The sequence below is a fragment of the Salmo salar genome, chromosome ssa06 (genome assembly GCF_905237065.1).
Source record: "Salmo salar chromosome ssa06, Ssal_v3.1, whole genome shotgun sequence".
NCBI lineage: Eukaryota > Metazoa > Chordata > Actinopteri > Salmoniformes > Salmonidae > Salmo > Salmo salar.
Window position 1 is genome coordinate 16,833,231 of NC_059447.1, and position 18,625 is coordinate 16,851,855.

The 18,625-nt window shown below is 45.2% G+C and overlaps 1 protein-coding gene across 3 annotated transcripts in view; it reads right to left on the reverse strand.

Annotated features, from left to right (window-relative positions):
- LOC106606419 (ubiquitin carboxyl-terminal hydrolase 22) overlaps positions 1 to 18,002 on the reverse strand; it is a 100,421-nt gene extending 82,419 nt beyond the window's left edge. The window contains exons 1-2 of one of the 3 annotated variants that reach the window (XM_045719857.1): positions 17,537 to 18,002; positions 16,284 to 16,316 (exon numbers count right to left, since the gene is read on the reverse strand). In XM_045719857.1, the coding sequence (XP_045575813.1) occupies positions 16,284 to 16,316; positions 17,537 to 17,656 (153 nt within the window). In that variant the 5' untranslated portion in view covers positions 17,657 to 18,002. The remainder of the gene's footprint in view (positions 1 to 16,283; positions 16,317 to 17,536) is intronic. The other 2 variants (XM_045719855.1, XM_045719856.1) reach the window with 2 other exon arrangements.
- Positions 18,003 to 18,625: the final 623 nt, after the last annotated feature.

An 18,625-nucleotide genomic window follows, 5' to 3' on the forward strand; every position in this document is an offset into this window, starting at 1 on the left:
ACCATAACCCCACTGCCACCATGGAGCACTCTGTTCACAACGTTGGCATCAGAAAACCGCTTGCCCACACGACGCCATCTGCCTGGTACAGTTGAAACCAGGACTCATTCATGAAGTGCACACTTCCCCAGTGGCCATCGAAGGTGAACATTTGCCCACTAAAGTCGGTTACGACACCGAACTGCTGTCAGGTGAAGACCCTGGTGAGGACAACGAGCACAGCACACATATGAGCTTCACTGTGATGGTTTCTGACAGCTTGTGCAGAAATTATTCTGTTGTGCAAACAGTTTCATCAGATGTCCAGGTGGCTGGTCTCAGATGATCCTGCAGATGCAAAAGCCAGATGTGGCGGTCCTGGGCTAGTGTAGTTACAAATGGTCTGCGGTTGTGAGGCTGGTTGGACGTACTGCCAAATTCTCGAAAACATTGGATGCGGCTTATGGTAGAGAAATTAACATTCAATTCTCTGGCAACAGCTCTGGTGGACATTGCTGCAGTCAGCATGACAATTGCACACTACCTCAAAACATGAGACATCTGTGGCATTGTGTTGTGTGACAAAACTGCACATTTTAGAGTGGCCTTTTATTGTCCCCAGCACAAGGGGCACCTGTGATCATGCTGTTTAATCAGCTTCTTGATATGCCACACCTGTCAAGTGGATGGAGTATCTTGGCAAAGGAGAAATGCTCACTAACAGGGATGTAAACAAACTTGTACACAATGTTTGAGAGAAATAAGCAGTGTGTGTGTACAGCCGCAGAATTCTATGGCACGTTATTTAATTGTCAGCCATTGTTGCCATTAATGCTAATTAGTGCTAGTTTGACCACCAGAGGGCATCTTTGAGAAGCATTTGATAGTCTTCAATATTGGCTGTACTAGAGAATTTAAACCCTTTTTGTGTAAGAACGTAGTATATGGGATTGATTAAAATAAATTTGGCTGAATTAATTTGATTAATATTATGGTGTTTCTATTCCCCCAAAAAACTCAAGGTTTCCGTTAGGAAAATATGGCACTGTACAACCTGACGGTCAGGAGTAGGCTACAGTACTAAGAGCATAACATTTCCACACCCCAATTGTAGTCTAACCATGAGACATTCTTACTAATTAGTAAATAAAGCCAGTTTGTTATATAGAATTATTTATTTCTGTTTTAGAGGGAGAGAAACCAAAAGCCCACTGTCGCTTCATGGGTCTCCCAGTCACGGCTGGCATGGGTATCGAACCAGCATCTGTAGCAACGCAGTTTGCACAGCGATGCAGTGTCTTAGACTGCTGTGCCACTCGGGAGGCCCCATCCACAAAGTTTTAATGCTGATCAACTGTCTTGCACAAAGTAACTATTGTCCTGCTAATAGCCCATATTGGCACAACGTGACCGGTCGGGAGTAGGCTACAGTACTGCAGTAAGAACAAAATAATCCTAATATTTCCACACCCTATTTGTAGTCTAACCAATACCCAAACAGAGAAAATAAAATTAATTTTGAAAGAGTATTTTCCAGTAAGCATAATCAGTGCTCTAACTCCCCCTTGCGCTGGTCTGGAACAGTGACACAGTGATGCAGGGTACCGTACTAAACCACAAATTACCTCAAAGTCCCGCAGCATAACCTCCAAACTTTTAGTTGAGTAACCACTGTATGGAACATTTCTGGGATCTTTTATTTCAGCTAATGAAACATGGGTCCAACAACCTTACATGTTGCGTTTATATTTTTTGTTCAGTGTATATATACATTTTTAAATAACACCATATTTGAGAACTAACAATCAAATAAAAGCTAGAAAGTCAGGGAGAATCGAGGGCAGATGGGCAGACGCCCATTCATTATGTTATAATGTTTGAGCAGAGGTACAATAGCCATGGCAACATGCATAGAACTGCAGGACATGTTTTCTAAGCTCAAGGGTAAACTGTGTACAATTGCAGAAAAGTTGCTTTACAACAGCAACCTTTTCTCTATGCCACCAAGATACTTGTACAGCTTTCTACAGTTTACACTTCCACTGAACTGTGGGGGTCAAAATACTCACTGTCCACCAAATCTATTCATTTAAAAAGTATTACATTCACCTAATAAGAGGTGATTTTATTTTTACGACACCATTCATACAAATCTAACTATAGCCTATACTGGTGGTGTTTCCTACACCATATACACTACATAGTGTGCTAATGTTTTACCAGAGCCATATTATCCCTGGACCAACAGCGCACAAAAGGGAGCCATTTGGGACACAGCTGTTGAGCCTGTATGCAGAGCAGGTGACAGAGGTTCTGTGAAAGTTCCCGTCATGTATCGACTGGGAATTGATTTGACCGATTGGGGATGATGACCGATTTCACAGAGCGAAACAGAGGAAGAGACAGAGCGAAACAGAGGAAGAGACAGAGCGAAACAGAGGAAGAGACAGAGCGAAACAGAGGAAGAGACAGAGCGAAACAGAGGAAGAGACAGAGAAACAGACAGAGAAACAGACAGAGAAACAGACAGAGAAACAGACAGAGAAACAGACAGAGAAACAGACAGAGAAACAGACAGAGAAACAGACAGAGAAACAGACAGAGAAACAGACAGAGAAACAGACAGAGAAACAGACAGAGAAACAGACAGAGAAACAGACAGAGCGAAACAGACAGAGCGAAACAGACAGAGCGAAACAGACAGAGCGAAACAGACAGAGCGAAACAGACAGAGCGAAACAGACAGAGCGAAACAGACAGAGCGAAACAGACAGAGAAACAGACAGAGCGAAACAGACAGAGCGAAACAGACAGAGCGAAACAGAGGAAGAGACAGAGCGAAACAGAGAGAGAAACAGAGCGAAACAGAGAGAGAGAAACAGAGGAAGAGACAGAGCGAAACAGAGGAAGAGACAGAGCGAAACAGAGGAAGAGACAGAGCGAAACAGAGGAAGAGACAGAGCGAAACAGAGGAAGAGACAGAGCGAAACAGAGGAAGAGACAGAGCGAAACAGAGGAAGAGACAGAGCGAAACAGAGGAAGAGACAGAGCGAAACAGAGGAAGAGACAGAGCGAAACAGAGGAAGAGAGAGAGCGAAACAGAGGAAGAGACAGAGCGAAACAGAGGAAGAGACAGAGCGAAACAGAGGAAGAGACAGAGCGAAACAGAGGAAGAGACAGAGAGAAACAGAGGAAGAGACAGAGAGAAACAGAGGAAGAGACAGAGCGAAACAGGGGAAGAGACAGAGCGAAACAGGGGAAGAGACAGAGCGAAACAGGGGAAGAGACAGAGCGAAACAGGGGAAGAGACAGAGCGAAACAGGGGAAGAGACAGAGCGAAACAGGGGAAGAGACAGAGCGAAACAGGGGAAGAGACAGAGCGAAACAGGGGAAGAGACAGAGCGAAACAGGGGAAGAGACAGAGCGAAACAGGGGAAGAGACAGAGCGAAACAGGGGAAGAGACAGAGCGAAACAGGGGAAGAGACAGAGCGAAACAGGGGAAGAGACAGAGCGAAACAGGGGAAGAGACAGAGCGAAACAGGGGAAGAGACAGAGCGAAACAGGGGAAGAGACAGAGCGAAACAGGGGAAGAGACAGAGCGAAACAGGGGAAGAGACAGAGCGAAACAGGGGAAGAGACAGAGCGAAACAGGGGAAGAGACAGAGCGAAACAGGGGAAGAGACAGAGCGAAACAGGGGAAGAGACAGAGCGAAACAGGGGAAGAGACAGAGCGAAACAGGGGAAGAGACAGAGCGAAACAGGGGAAGAGACAGAGCGAAACAGGGGAAGAGACAGAGCGAAACAGGGGAAGAGACAGAGCGAAACAGGGGAAGAGACAGAGCGAAACAGGGGAAGAGACAGAGCGAAACAGGGGAAGAGACAGAGCGAAACAGAGGAAGAGACAGAGCGAAACAGAGGAAGAGAGAGAGAGAAACAGAGTAAGAGAGAGAGAGAAACAGAGGAAGAGAGAGAGAAACAGAGGAAGAGACAGAGCGAAACAGAGGAAGAGACAGAGAGAAACAGACAGAGAGAAACAGACAGAGAGAAACAGAGGAAGAGAGAGAGCAACAGAGGAAGAGAGAGAGCAACAGAGGAAGAGACAGAGCGAAACAGAGGAAGAGAGAGAGAGAAACAGAGGAAGAGACAGAGCGAAACAGAGGAAGAGAGAGAGCGAAACAGAGGAAGAGACAGAGCGAAACAGAGGAAGAGACAGAGCGAAACAGAGGAAGAGACAGAGCGAAACAGAGGAAGAGAGAGCGAAACAGAGGAAGAGACAGAGCGAAACAGAGGAAGAGACAGAGCGAAACAGAGGAAGAGACAGAGCGAAACAGGGGAAGAGACAGAGCGAAACAGGGGAAGAGACAGAGCGAAACAGGGGAAGAGAGAGCGAAACAGGGGAAGAGACAGAGCGAAACAGAGGAAGAGACAGAGCGAAACAGAGGAAGAGACAGAGCGAAACAGGGAAGAGACAGAGCGAAACAGGGGAAGAGACAGAGCGAAACAGGGGAAGAGACAGAGCGAAACAGGGGAAGAGACAGAGCGAAACAGGGAAGAGACAGAGCGAAACAGGGGAAGAGACAGAGCGAAACAGGGGAAGAGACAGAGCGAAACAGGGGAAGAGACAGAGCGAAACAGGGGAAGAGACAGAGCGAAACAGGGGAAGAGACAGAGCGAAACAGGGGAAGAGACAGAGCGAAACAGGGGAAGAGACAGAGCGAAACAGGGGAAGAGACAGAGCGAAACAGGGGAAGAGACAGAGCGAAACAGGGGAAGAGACAGAGCGAAACAGGGGAAGAGACAGAGCGAAACAGGGGAAGAGACAGAGCGAAACAGGGGAAGAGACAGAGCGAAACAGGGGAAGAGACAGAGCGAAACAGGGGAAGAGACAGAGCGAAACAGGGGAAGAGACAGAGCGAAACAGGGGAAGAGACAGAGCGAAACAGGGGAAGAGACAGAGCGAAACAGGGGAAGAGACAGAGCGAAACAGAGGAAGAGACAGAGCGAAACAGAGGAAGAGACAGAGAGAAACAGAGGAAGAGACAGAGAGAAACAGAGGAAGAGACAGAGCGAAACAGAGGAAGAGACAGAGCGAAACAGAGGAAGAGACAGAGCGAAACAGAGGAAGAGACAGAGCGAAACAGAGGAAGAGACAGAGCGAAACAGAGGAAGAGACAGAGAGAAACAGAGGAAGAGACAGAGAGAAACAGAGGAAGAGACAGAGAGAAACAGAGGAAGAGACAGAGCGAAACAGAGGAAGAGACAGAGCGAAACAGAGGAAGAGAGAGAGCGAAACAGAGGAAGAGAGAGAGAAACAGAGGAAGAGACAGAGAGAAACAGAGGAAGAGAGAGCGAAACAGAGGAAGAGACAGAGAGAAACAGAGGAAGAGACAGAGAGAAACAGAGGAAGAGACAGAGAGAAACAGAGGAAGAGACAGAGCGAAACAGAGTAAGAGAGAGAGAAACAGAGTAAGAGAGAGAGAGAAACAGAGGAAGAGAGAGAGAAACAGAGGAAGAGACAGAGAGAAACAGAGGAAGAGACAGAGCGAAACAGAGGAAGAGACAGAGCGAAACAGAGGAAGAGACAGAGCGAAACAGAGGAAGAGACAGAGCGAAACAGAGGAAGAGACAGAGCGAAACAGAGGAAGAGACAGAGAAACAGACAGAGAGAAACAGAGGAAGAGAGAGAGAAACAGAGGAAGAGACAGAGAAACAGAGGAAGAGAGAGCGAAACAGGGGAAGAGACAGAGAGAAACAGAGGAAGAGACAGAGCGAAACAGAGGAAGAGACAGAGCGAAACAGAGGAAGAGACAGAGCGAAACAGAGGAAGAGACAGAGCGAAACAGAGGAAGAGACAGAGCGAAACAGAGGAAGAGACAGAGCGAAACAGAGGAAGAGACAGAGCGAAACAGAGGAAGAGACAGAGCGAAACAGAGGAAGAGACAGAGAGAAACAGAGGAAGAGACAGAGAGAAACAGAGGAAGAGACAGAGCGAAACAGAGGAAGAGACAGAGAGAAACAGAGGAAGAGACAGAGAGAAACAGAGCCACTACCACTCAAGAGCGCACATATGTTCCCTTTCCTGCTCTGAGTGACAACGTCCCCCAATGTCCCGGTGCTGCTAAGCATCTCTGCAAGCAGCAAACACGGCCACTATGTGTTAGCGTCAACGAGGCCAAGGCCAACCATAAGGAGAAAGGTTCTGGTGCAGAGGTAGAGACAGTGGATTCCTTTCCTCAGTGATGGTTCTCCTTTCACCTGCCTATGCTAACATTGACACAAAACAAACACAGACACAAACTTCATAATGAATGTGACAGGTCAAATGAAGAAGGCCATCTTTATCTCCTAACGTATTGACTGCAGGAACATAGAATCTAAAAAAGTATTAAATATTCAAATGTATTAAATAAAAACTCCAAAAGAAATAGTTTCAACAAAATTGACAGTATTGAAAGAGCATGCTGAGCTATTTCCAAATGTTTTATTTAACATTTATTTAACCTTTATTTAACGAGCCAAGTCAGTTAAGAACAAATTCTTATTTTCTGTTCTGCCCCTATTTTTCAGGGGCAGAACAGATTTTTACCTTGTCAGCTCTGGGATTCGATCTAGCAACCTTCCGGTTACTTGTCCAATGCGCTAACCACTAGGCTACCTGCCGCTCCAAATACCCCGGTATACTTCCCAAGCCTAACCTGAGCAGCTGGAGATAATCTTTTCTCCTGCCTTCACTGCCTCCATCTCCCAGTCATTCTGCATCAGTAATCCCAGCCAGTGTGTGTGTGTGTGTGTGTGTGTGTGTTAAGCAGCCAGTCGGGCTCAGCAGGCGAGCCAGATGTACCTTGAAACAGGTGTTAGACAGCTGTTTAACAGAAAAAAAGACTTGTCCCAGTCCTAATCCCAGACAGACACATACCCCCGAGCTACAGCTGCGGCACGAGACAGATAGGGGAGATAAGTAGTAGCCTTCACCTGTTGTTAGGGCTATCATTTGTCACGGTTGAGTTTGGACAGTGGAGATTGTAGATTGTAGAACTAGCTGTAACTATGGCGGGTTGATCAGATAAAACACATTGTCACTATATAATATACCGGTATCTGAATAAATCTTGTTCCCCCCCTGTTATTTTACCAGGTAAGTTCACTGAGAACACATTCTCATTTACAGCACTGACCTTGGGAATAGTTACAGGGAAGGGGGGGGGGTGAATGAGCCAATTGGAAGCTGGGGATGATTAGGTGGACATGATTGTATGAGGGCCAGATTGGGAATTTTGCCAGGACACCAGAGTTAACACCCCTACTCTTACAATAGGTGCCATGGGATCTGTAGTGACCACAGAGAGTCAGGAAACCCGTTTAAAGTCCCATCCGACGTACAGCTCCCTACACAGGGCAATGTCCCCAATCACTGCCCAGGGGCATCGGAATATAATATTTTTTATTAGACCAGAGGAAAGCACGCCTCCTACTGAAGCACTCAAAAACAGTCATTACTTCTCCAGTGCTTGGACATCCTAACCTGAATGCTCATTTCATTGTGTACATGGATCCAAGTCAAACAGGACTTGGAGCAGTCTTGGCACAACAAACTGGACTTGGAACAGAAGAAGTTCTTGCCTATGCAAGTCGCACCCTTAATTCAGCTGAGAGGAATTATTCAACGACTGAAAGGGAGTGCCTCGCAGTAGTCTGGGCTTTGGAGAAATGGAGCTACTACTTGGAGGCGAAGGTCTTCACCATTGGGGGTTCTGGCATCAGGCAAGACCAACAGCCGTCTTATTTGCTGGTCTATCAGACTGCAGAAGTTTGACTTCATCATTGAGTATCGCAAAGGAAAACTGAACGTTGTACCAGATGCCCTTTCTCGGATTACAGAGACTGCCAATGTTTGTCCTCCCTTGTGCAGCACTTACACTACCACTAAGTGTCTAGATGATTCCTTTCCTCTGGATGATGAGTGTATGGAGAGCACAGCAGAAGGATGCTGCCATCATGGCGATCCACAAGAGTCTGCCTGAAGAAGACTCGAAGAGTCGCTTCAATGATAAATTCAGCATAATTCAGGATAAAGTGTATCTAAAAACTCCAAGAAGAGATGGAATACACAGCACCCATTACCGTGTCTTCATTCCCTCTACATTGAGTGACCAGATTATCCAAGTTTATCATGCCAATCCCATGAGTGGCCATCTTGGAGTTTTTTAGACTTACCGAAGATAACAAGAAGTAGTTTACTGGCCAGGCATGTGGGTTGATACCCGGAATTTTGTACAGCAGTGTGAAGTCTGCTAGAAATACAAACCAGACATTGGCAGACCTGCCGGGAAAATGCAGCAGACTGTGGTGAACCATCCAAATGAAATGTTGGGAATTTATCTCATGGGACCTTTTGCTCCCAGCCGGGGGACGCGGAATGAATTTTTATTGGTGGTAGTGAACTACTACACATACTGGGTGGAGTTGTTTCCCCTCCGCAAAGCCAAAGCTTCTGCTAAGGGAAATCTTGACCAGATTTGGGATTCCAGACCAAATCCTCTCTGACCGAGGTCCGCAGTTCATATCAGGAATCTACAAAGAGCTCTGTGCCTACTGGGGTGGAATTGCCAAGTTGACCACAAGCCTACCATCCTCAGACCAACCTGACCGAGAGGGTAAACCAAACCCTGGAGGGGATGATTGCTTCATTTGTGGGGGATCAGCACACAAGGTGGGATCAGCATCTTCCTGAATTTCACATTGCACTGAACTCTGCCGTGCAGGAGACTTCTGGGGTCACTCCCGCCGAACTCCACCTGGGAAGACCACTAAAAGGTCCGATTGACAGAGTCTTACAAAGCTCCAATGTTTCACCCGACTGCCCAGCGTTTGATGCTGTCCAACACCACCAGACCTTGCTAGCCAGAGTGGAGGCCAGCAAAGTCAAAGCCAAACAACGACAGCTCAAACTATGACAAACATAGATGAGACGTGTGTTTCCCACCCAAGTCTCATGTCTGGGTACGTTCACATCATCTGTCAAAGGCGTCTAAGAAGTTCACTGCCAAGGTAGCTTCGAGATGGAAAGGTCCATACCATGTGGTGCAGCAGTTGGGACCAGTGAACTACTTGGTCTGTTTGGAGGACACTGGGGAAGATGACAGGACAGTGCATGTTGTTGACCTAAAGCCCTGCTACCCTACTGCAGAAGAGCTGGATCCCAGGCAAAAGCAACACCTGCAGGACCTCTTCGTGGAGGACTCTGATGATGAGGACTTCACTGTCTTTTTGTAGCAGGAACATGAACCTGTCAAAGCCTGCATCCTCTCTGTTTATACAGGCTTTGTTTCTTCTTGGGGGGAGTAGTGTGGCGAAATCCTGCACGGAGCCTTCACCGTGCACTGCCACTAACTTCTATGGGCTACGTGGTACGCTAGTGGGATTCTACGTGGGACGCCACCTGCGGGACACAGCCAGTGAAATATCAGGGTGGCAAATTCAAAACAACAAAATGTCATAATTCAAATTTCTCAAACATACAACTATTTTACACCATTTTAAAGATACACCTCTCCTTAAGAGCGCATCAGCAGTAAGGAAGGAGGAAATAAAGACAGCTCTTTCAGCTCTCTGGGGAGGAGCTCTTGGTTGGCGCGACAGTTTGTTTGTGTGTGCTATGCTGCAGAAGTTTTGTTTATTTTCAGCGTGTGTAGTTTATAAAGTATTTAACTCAATCATCGGTGTGACCGCTCTAGGTCGTGGTTGTTATCGTTTGGGACCGCGCCGGTTACGGATCGCATGGATTAGTAGCAACATTGTTGCGAAGCTTTGACATACAAACCAACAAACCATCGGACGGTCAGACAGTACACCGGCACGCCTGAAGACCACAGCTAAGATCTCTCTTGTTCTCTTTCTCTTCCCTCTATCGTTCCAGTGCTTTACCCTGCAACAGACTTTCTGTTTTTCAAATGCACTTCCCATTGAAGTTCATTAGAGCTGGACTATTATTGCCCTGCCAGAAGTATTTGGGTGGACATTTTAGTTAAAAGGGAGGTTGCTTGCAAGTTGTGTATTGTTATTTAAACTGTATTGAGGCGGGGTGTACTAATGACATGTGACCGAGAAGATTGTGGCATTTTTAAGGCCTTTGTTGTGTCTATGAACACCCCCCACATTCATACCCTCTGCACTCCTCCACTGGAAGATAATACAGATTATTGCAAATCTTCTGTTGATGACTGGGTTCTTTCTTGTATGAAGTTGCTGTTCAATTGCTCTGCCATTATTATTATTATTATTATTATTGTAGGAGGTATTCTTGGTGGGGTTACCCCTGTGTTGTGGGTTTTATAGGGTGTGTATTCTCTTTTCTCTCCACTGGCTATCTGGTAAACAGGCTACACTCTAGGCAGTCTCTTCTGCTGATGTGTGTGGGTCTGGTAGTGGTACTCTCTATTCTACTCTTTTCCTGTCGGCATGGTTAATACCTGCCTGGCACCCCAACAAAATCTCTCTTTACCCCTCTCTAATAAATACTGCTACAACCGTTCAGAATCGTAACGTCACACGGCCTTCAAACCCATCGATGTGCGTGCATCATTTTCGTGACGTTGTCAGCCAGCCATGCTAATATTTCAGCCTAGAAAAATTATGTCCACCGCACAGCTTTTTTCAAGGGAAGTAGCCTACGCTTCATGGTTCCTAGTGGGGCAGCAAAACGACAGAAATAGGCTACACAATTCATATGCACGACCATGACTGTGTGCAGTGAAGATGGCTTAGAATCCACCAGCCCTCAGGCTGTCGCCTCGGGGGGTGTCGTGCTCAGCAGGCTGTTATAAGCTGGGTGAACAGAGCAGAGAGGCTGAGGGCACCGACTGACTGACTGCCTGGACCGTGAGTGACAGGACAAACCATCTGCTGATAACCACATTACTGATAAAACCATGAAAACCATTAGTGGAAAACATTGATGAAATGTTATAGGAATGAACAGCCTTATAACGTTACGGCTGCTGCTGGATCCATACAGTGGTGGTAACCCATTAACAGCAGTGATGGAGAAGGAAAAGTAGCGCGTCTGAATCCCACCACGAGCAGCGTTACATTACCTTGATGCTCTTGGATGGAGAGCTTCCATTGAGAAACAGATGACAGCCATGGTCTAGGCCTGGTAACTCGGCCTGATAACTAGGCCTGCACCCATTCCCTCCAACTCTAGCTATCCCAAACAGACAGCCATCTTGGACGAGAGAGAGCCCATAGAACTGGGGAGGTAGAAATGACATAAATTATGAAGATAGATGAGATGTGACTGTGGAGGTGCTTTAAAAATAAAATATGGTGGGAACTAAGGCAGGAGGTGCTTATAAGAGTATTCTCTCACAGGAGGTTAATATTTGTTAATGTAGCTTTATTTTTCAGTTGCACAGACTGAGGGTCGTCTCCTGACTGATACTGTAGTGTAGCCTACTCCATCTTCAACTTCTACACAGATAGACGGAGAGCAATGGATGTTTGTGTAGGTACTGAGATGGTTTACAATTGTGATTCCTCATCCGCTGATGTGATAGTTTCAAGGCAGGAGGTATCTATTCACAATACCAAGGCCAGGGACACAATGTCAGTGACCTTTTCCCTGTTATATCAGCCACCCTATTATTCATTACACTGAGTGGCAGTGGTATGTTACCTACACATTAAAGACACACAGTATGAGCGACGTTATAGGAGTCTCTTTGTCCTAAAACCTGGTCAGGAAATATCCTTCCTGTATACTGGAGGCAACATTACTGCTGACAGACCGGGACGCAGACCAAAGAGATTGGGGCTGGGCTAGGAGTGAGAGAAAGAGACTTGAGGGATCCACAACAAAGTACAAAGAAGGAGGAACATAACTGGGCAACTATCCAGGCCGATAAAGCTGGAAAATATGACGTATGCCAAGCCATATGGTAAAAGGAAGTTCCTGTGAATTACTTCATTAAATATAACTTTGCCTTGAAGATATTCAGCCTTTATAGACAGAGGTAAGAGTAAAAAACGTGGGGGATTTGACCTTAAACCCAGCGTCCACATTCAGGTTCCAGCTCTGCAGCTGAGGGACCTTTAAACCCTCAGGTCACCAACACATTTGCCTACCTTTGTTGCTTTGTCCTGTTTGCACAACAGGCGGCTACATAGTTCCACGAATCGTGATGATGAAACAACAGAAACAGTCACCAGTGTTTGGTTGGGGCAAAGCAGTGCTGACAAATGGAGAACAGTGCAGCTTTAAAAAATGTACTCGACAAACGTGGGTTCAAATACTATTTGATAGTCTTTTGAAATTATTTCTATCTGTGCTTGATTGAGCTTGCCTGGCTTAATGTACCAAAAGAATTGTCCCAAAAAGCTAAACCCAGCCTATTTGGCACTCTAGGCAGGCTTGCGCAAACACTCAAAGTATTTGAAAGATTTCAAATAGTATTTGAACCCAGGACTGCAGAGAAAGGCGACTTCATTCCGATAATGAATGTGAATTCCTGTAACTGTCTGCTAGAGGTCGACCGATTAATCGGAATGGCCGATTAATTAGGGCCGATTTCAAGTTTTCATAACAATCGGTAACCGGTATTTTTGCCCACCGATTTGCCGATTTCTTTTATTTATTTTTTTTATTAAAAAAAAAATATATATATATATTTTTTTACACCTTTATTTAACTAGGCAAGTCAGATTAAGAACACATTCTTATTTTCAATGATAGCCTAGGAACGGGGGTTAACTGCTTTGTTCAGGGGGGATTCGGGGAATCGTTTTTGCAACCTTCTGATTACTAGTCCAATGCTCTAACCACCTGCCTTACATTGCACTCCACGAGGAGCCTGTTACGCGAGAGCAGCAAGAAGCCAAGGTAAGTTGCTAGCTAGCATTAAACTTATCTTATAAAAAACGATCAATCTTAACATAATCACTTGTTAACTACACATGGTTGATGATATTACTACTTTATCTAACGTGTCCTGCGTTGCATATAATCGATGCGGTGCCTGTTCATTTCTCATCAAATCACAGCCTACTTCGACAAATGGGTGATGATTTAACAAGCGCATTTGCGAAAAAAGCAGTCGTTGCACCATTGTACCCAACCATAAACATCAATGCCTTTCTTTAAAATCAATACACAAGTATATATTTTTAAACCTGCATATTTAGTTAATATTGCCTGCTAACATGAAATTGTGTCACTGCTCTTGCGTTCATTGCCTGGCTCGTTGTGAACTAATTTGCCAGAATTTTACGTAATTATGACATACCATTGAAGGTTGTGCAATGTAACAGGAATATTTAGACTTAGGGATGCCACCCGTTAGATAAAATACGGACCGGTTCTGTATTTCACTGAAAGAAAAAAAAGTTTTGTTTTCGAGATGATAGTTTCCGGATTCGACCATATTAATGACCTAAGGCTCGTGTTTCTGTGTGTTATTATGTTATAATTAAGTCTATGATTTGATAGAGTAGTCTGACTGAGCGATGGTAGGCAGCAGCAGGCTCGTAAGCATTCATTCAAAATAGCACTTTCGTGCGTTTTGCCAGCAGCCCTTTGCAATGCATTGCGCTGTTTATGACTTCAAGCCTATCAACTCCCAAGATTAGGCTGGTGTAACCCATGTGAAATGGCTAGCTAGTTGGCCGGGTGCGCGCTAATAGTGTTTCAAACGTCACTCGCTCTGAGATTTGGAGTAGTTGTTTCCCCTTCCTCTACGTGGGTAACGCTGCTTCGACGGTGGCTGTTGTCAATGTGTTCCTGGTTCGAGCCCAGGTAGGAGCGAGGAGAGGGACGGAAGCTATATTGCTACACTGGCAATACTAAAGTGCCTATAAGAACATCCAATAGTCAAAGGTATATGAAATACAAATCGTAGAGAGAAATAGTCCTATAATTCCTATAATAACTACAACCTAAAACTTCTTACCTGGGAATATTGAAGACTCATGTTAAAAGGAACCACCAGCTTTCATATGTTCTCATGTTCTGAGCAAGGAACTTAAATGTTAGCTTTTTTACATGGCAAATATTGCACTTTTACTTTCTTCTCCAACACTTTGTTTTTGCATTATTTAAACCAAATTGAACATGTTTCATTATTTATTTGAGGCTAAATTGATTTTATTGATGTATTATATTAAGTTAAAATAAGTGTTCATTCAGTATTGTTGTAATTGTCATTATTACAAATAAATACTATTTATTTATATTTATTTTTTTTTATTATTTTTTTTATTATTATATTATTATTTTTTTAATCAGCCGATTAATCAGTATCGGCCTTTTCTGGTCCTCCAATAATTGGTATCGGTGTTGAAAAATCATAATCGGTCGACCTCTACTGCCTGCACACAATAACTGAGTTGACCTGATTGATGCTCTGGGCAAACTCAGTAGTGACTGGGAGTGAGTGCCAAAAGCTAATAGCTTCTTTCATACCCACAGAGAAGCCAGCAGACCCTCACTGGGGCTGAATAATAAGGACATCGAGACAACATAACAATGTCCACAACTACCTATCAGGGTTGAGGGGAGGACGGCTCATAATAATGGCTGGAACGGAGCCAATGGAATGGCATCAAACACATCAAAAACTTTGTGTTTGAAGTATTAGATACCATTCCACGTATTTTGCTCCAATCATTACCATGGGCCTGTCCTCCCCAATTAAGGTGCCACCAACCTCCTGTGGTGTTCAATAGGCACAAAACGGAGTGAAACAGGGAAGTACTATCAGAACTTGTCCAATAAGAAAAGCTTTTTTTCATTTTCCGTTAGAAAACATTTTGCTTTGGTGTGCCCTAGTGAACAGGACCCTGGTAAAGAAATAAGCCCACTGCTCAACGTCCATAGTCTCCATTCAAACACCTAACGAAGCTGATTACCTGCCTTGAATAGAGAGAGCTTCGACTTAGCATAGCCCTTGGGGTTGGAACACACACAGAGTTTCAGATATGCTGCAATTGGGACCAAGTGGGCTCTAAACACCCAGCCGGCCCAGGCGCAGCAATCCCATTTCAACATGCTCCTCCTGGGGCTTTAGGGAGTTAGCTGCAGAGTTGTGGTTACTGGTGGTTACCTCTGGGAGTGTCGATCGTAGCTGTGAGCAGTGTGCACACAGTGAGGCTTCAGAGGATGCGCTCGGTTAATTAATTTGAAAAGAGAGGGCTCTGAGACTGAGGGGCGAAAAGCAAAGTTAATCATGATGATGTACTACTATACAGGAGAGGACCGAGAGAGGGAGGGAGAGAGAGAGCCCGGACAAGAGAGGGAGGGAGAGAGAGGGGAGGGAGGGAGAGGGGAGGGAGAGAGGGAGGGAGGGAGGGAGGAGGGAGGGGGAGAGAGGGAGGGAGAGAGAGAGAGGAGGGAGGGAGAGAGAGAGGAGGGAGGGAGAGAGAGCCTGGACAAGAGAGGGAGGGAGAGAGAGGGGAGGGAGGGGAAGGAGAGAGAGGAGGGAGGGAGAGAGAGGGGAGGGAGGGAGAGAGAGGGGAGGGAGAGGGGAGGGAGGAGGGAGGGGAGAGAGGGGAGGGAGGGAGAGAGAGGGGAGGGAGGGAGAGAGGAGAGGGAGGGAGAGAGAGGGAGAGAGAGAGGGAGAGAGAGGGAGGGAGAAGAGAGGGAGGGGAGGGAGGGAGGGAGGGAGAGAGAGGGGAGGGAGGGAGAGAGAGAGAGGGGAGGGAGGGAGAGAGAGAGAGGGGGGGGAAGCAGAGTCTGAAAGGAGTGTCTTAACAACCATCAAGTTCTAGTGAACTGCTGTAGCGCTGTACAAAGGGTCATCGACCCTCTGGCGACATCTGTTTGTTCTAGAGACAGACCCGTGTCTGTCATCGTACAGTACTCATCGTGTCTCACCAAATATAGTAGTTGAGCTAAAGCTTTAGCAGTTAGAAACACATCAAGTGTTGCAGGACAATGTGCTAGGCTATCAACCATCCAGATAGATGATAGCATTTCTGTCAGAGGAGGCTGGTGGGGGGAGCTTTAGAAGGACGGGCTCATTGTGTTAGCTTGAATGGAATCAATGGAATGAAGTCAAACATGTTACCATGTGTTTTGCACCATTCCAGCCATTACAATGAGCCCATCCTATAGCTCTTCCCACCAGCCTCCACTGCTATCCATCTGCAGCAGGGTTTTCCTAACTCAGTCCTGGGTAATGAACGGCCATAGCACTAGTATGAAGGACATGTGTGGGAAAGTAAAAAGGGGAGAAAGCAAGCCAGCATTTGGTTTACTGTACCCACTCTACTCATGTTAGTGCAAGGAGGAAGGAGAAGTTTGTCGACTCACCAATGGTGTCCATCTCACATCATTCTGAAGCACCTAGTTCAACAACAACGAAATAAAACATGTAAGGTGTGTTGTGACTGCCAGTGGAAAACAAAAACATAGGTTGTAGTCAAAAGCAATCAAACCATTCATTCAGTAGAGGACACTGACAACATGAAAGCTTTGAGGGACAAACAGGACTGAAAATCAAAAACAAAAGGTTGACATTTAGGCTAGCTAGCCTAATATTTGCTAAAATTGGGGAAAGAAAGAATTGCTATCAGTAGCCTATAGGGTCGGGATATTTTGAGACAAAATGACTGAATTGAGATGCCAAGAACCTCGTTTATAGTTATATGGCAAGTCATTTGGGGGGGAAGCGCAGATGGTCGACCGAAATTGTTTAGTGTGCGGGGCTTGCGCCTTGCTGGCCTGAATGAGGGGTGGGAGGGAGCATGCTTCACTGAACAATGCACAAGTGGGCTGTTGCTAGTGACAATAGGTGGATCTGGTCAAAATAGCAAACCACATTCACATAAATAAATTATGTAACGTAAGGACACAGTCACGTTGGCATGCAAAAATATTGTATCATTTTAAGAAAGGGGTTCAATAGCTAGCTACAGTAAAACTTCAGTTGATACCCTACAATAAATGATTTGCTGATGAGCTAGATTCTTGGTAACGTTAGCTAGTCAACCAGCAACACCGGGCTAGATGTCAACTAGCGCTCTAACTAGCTACATAGCTAAATGACCACAACCTACGCTAGCTATATACTAGTTATCTAAACACGGAGTGAGTTTCTCGCGTCATCATTGTTGGCGTTTATTTTCCTGCAGTAACACACCGTATCAAGCTAGTTAATTTAACTGGCAGTGATGATCAAGTCTAGACTGATGTTAGTTAGCTATTGTAGGACAACGTTAGTTCTGCTGTGTCAATTAGCCAGCTAGACATGATCTAATGACTGAATGATGCAATGTAGTTCCTATGATGAGATTGATGTGCTTTGAATATTCCCAGGTAGTATGATGATGGGGTAACGTTATGCCCTGCGTTTCCACAGTCACAACGAACGAGCTGTGGTGTACTAGCTAGCGCAATGTGTCTGCATTAAACCACCAGACTCTAACAGTGTAACGTTACGTGGGTGTACATTTGTGTGCTTGAAACTGTGTGGGGCGTTTTATACATAAGGTAAGCCCTTCTGTCTGTGCGTAGTTTATATTCCGTTTTTGCTTCAGTTTCTGGCAATGGCATTCCTGTTTTACCTTTCGTCTCCTGGTTTCAGCACTCCCGCTCCAAACAAAGCATTGATATATGACTCGTAGGTTTTGCCTCCAATTGTCCACCTTATAAGCGTTCACATGTGAGCACCCGGCTGGACTCATGACTGAAACAACATTCAGTTTTGTATTTTAAATGATGAAACGTCCTAGAATCGAGAATAAGCTAACTAGCTAGCGCGTGCTTGCTGTCCAGTACAGAAGCTAGCTGTGGTTTCCGTTTGGAAATGGGACAGCCGCGACAATACCCAAAATCAGATTCGGCATCTGACAAATACGTCCTTTGTTGACATTTTTGTACAGTTATCCGTCTTCGTGAATCTGTTGACGTCTCAGACTGACAGTTGCCTTTATCCTCATGTCAAACACTTCCACTCATGATTTATTTTTCTAATGGTATGTTGTGCGTCGAGCCCGCCCAAAGCGAAACATGATTAGAGGATACAAAGAGAGGTGACTTCATATGTTGGCTGAAGAGTGCGCTGGTGCGTTGTTTCCCGTTGAAGTCACGCCCCTTTGCAGTAAGAATAGGATTCTGATTGGTGAAAAAATATGTCCTTTCATAAAGTAGGCGGACTCACTGGTCTAAAATAACCAATAGGCCTAGATAAAATCAAACCTGGGTCGCCTACTGGTTTTGTCAAATTGTCAGAAAATAGTTTCATTTAATTGACAATACCAAGTACTGCCCTTTCAACTGGACTACAGCGGTCGCCTGCCTCTGTACTAGTTAGAGGCCCTCATACGATGAAAATGGATAATATAAATTCATTTTTATTATCAAATCAAAATCAAATCAAATCAAATGTATTTATATAGCCCTTCGTACATCAGCTGATATCTCAAAGTGCTGTACAGAAACCCAGCCTAAAACCCCAAACAGCAAGCAAAGCATGTGAAAGAAGCACGGTGGCTAGGAAAAACTCCCTAGGAAAATGTACTGAACCACATGGTCAGACAATAACGCATATATTCTGCACCAGTTGTACTATTTTGTGTGCAAGTCTATTTCAGAATCTGTGAACAGAGGCTATCACTTACTGCATTATCTATAAGATGCTGACATCTACTGGT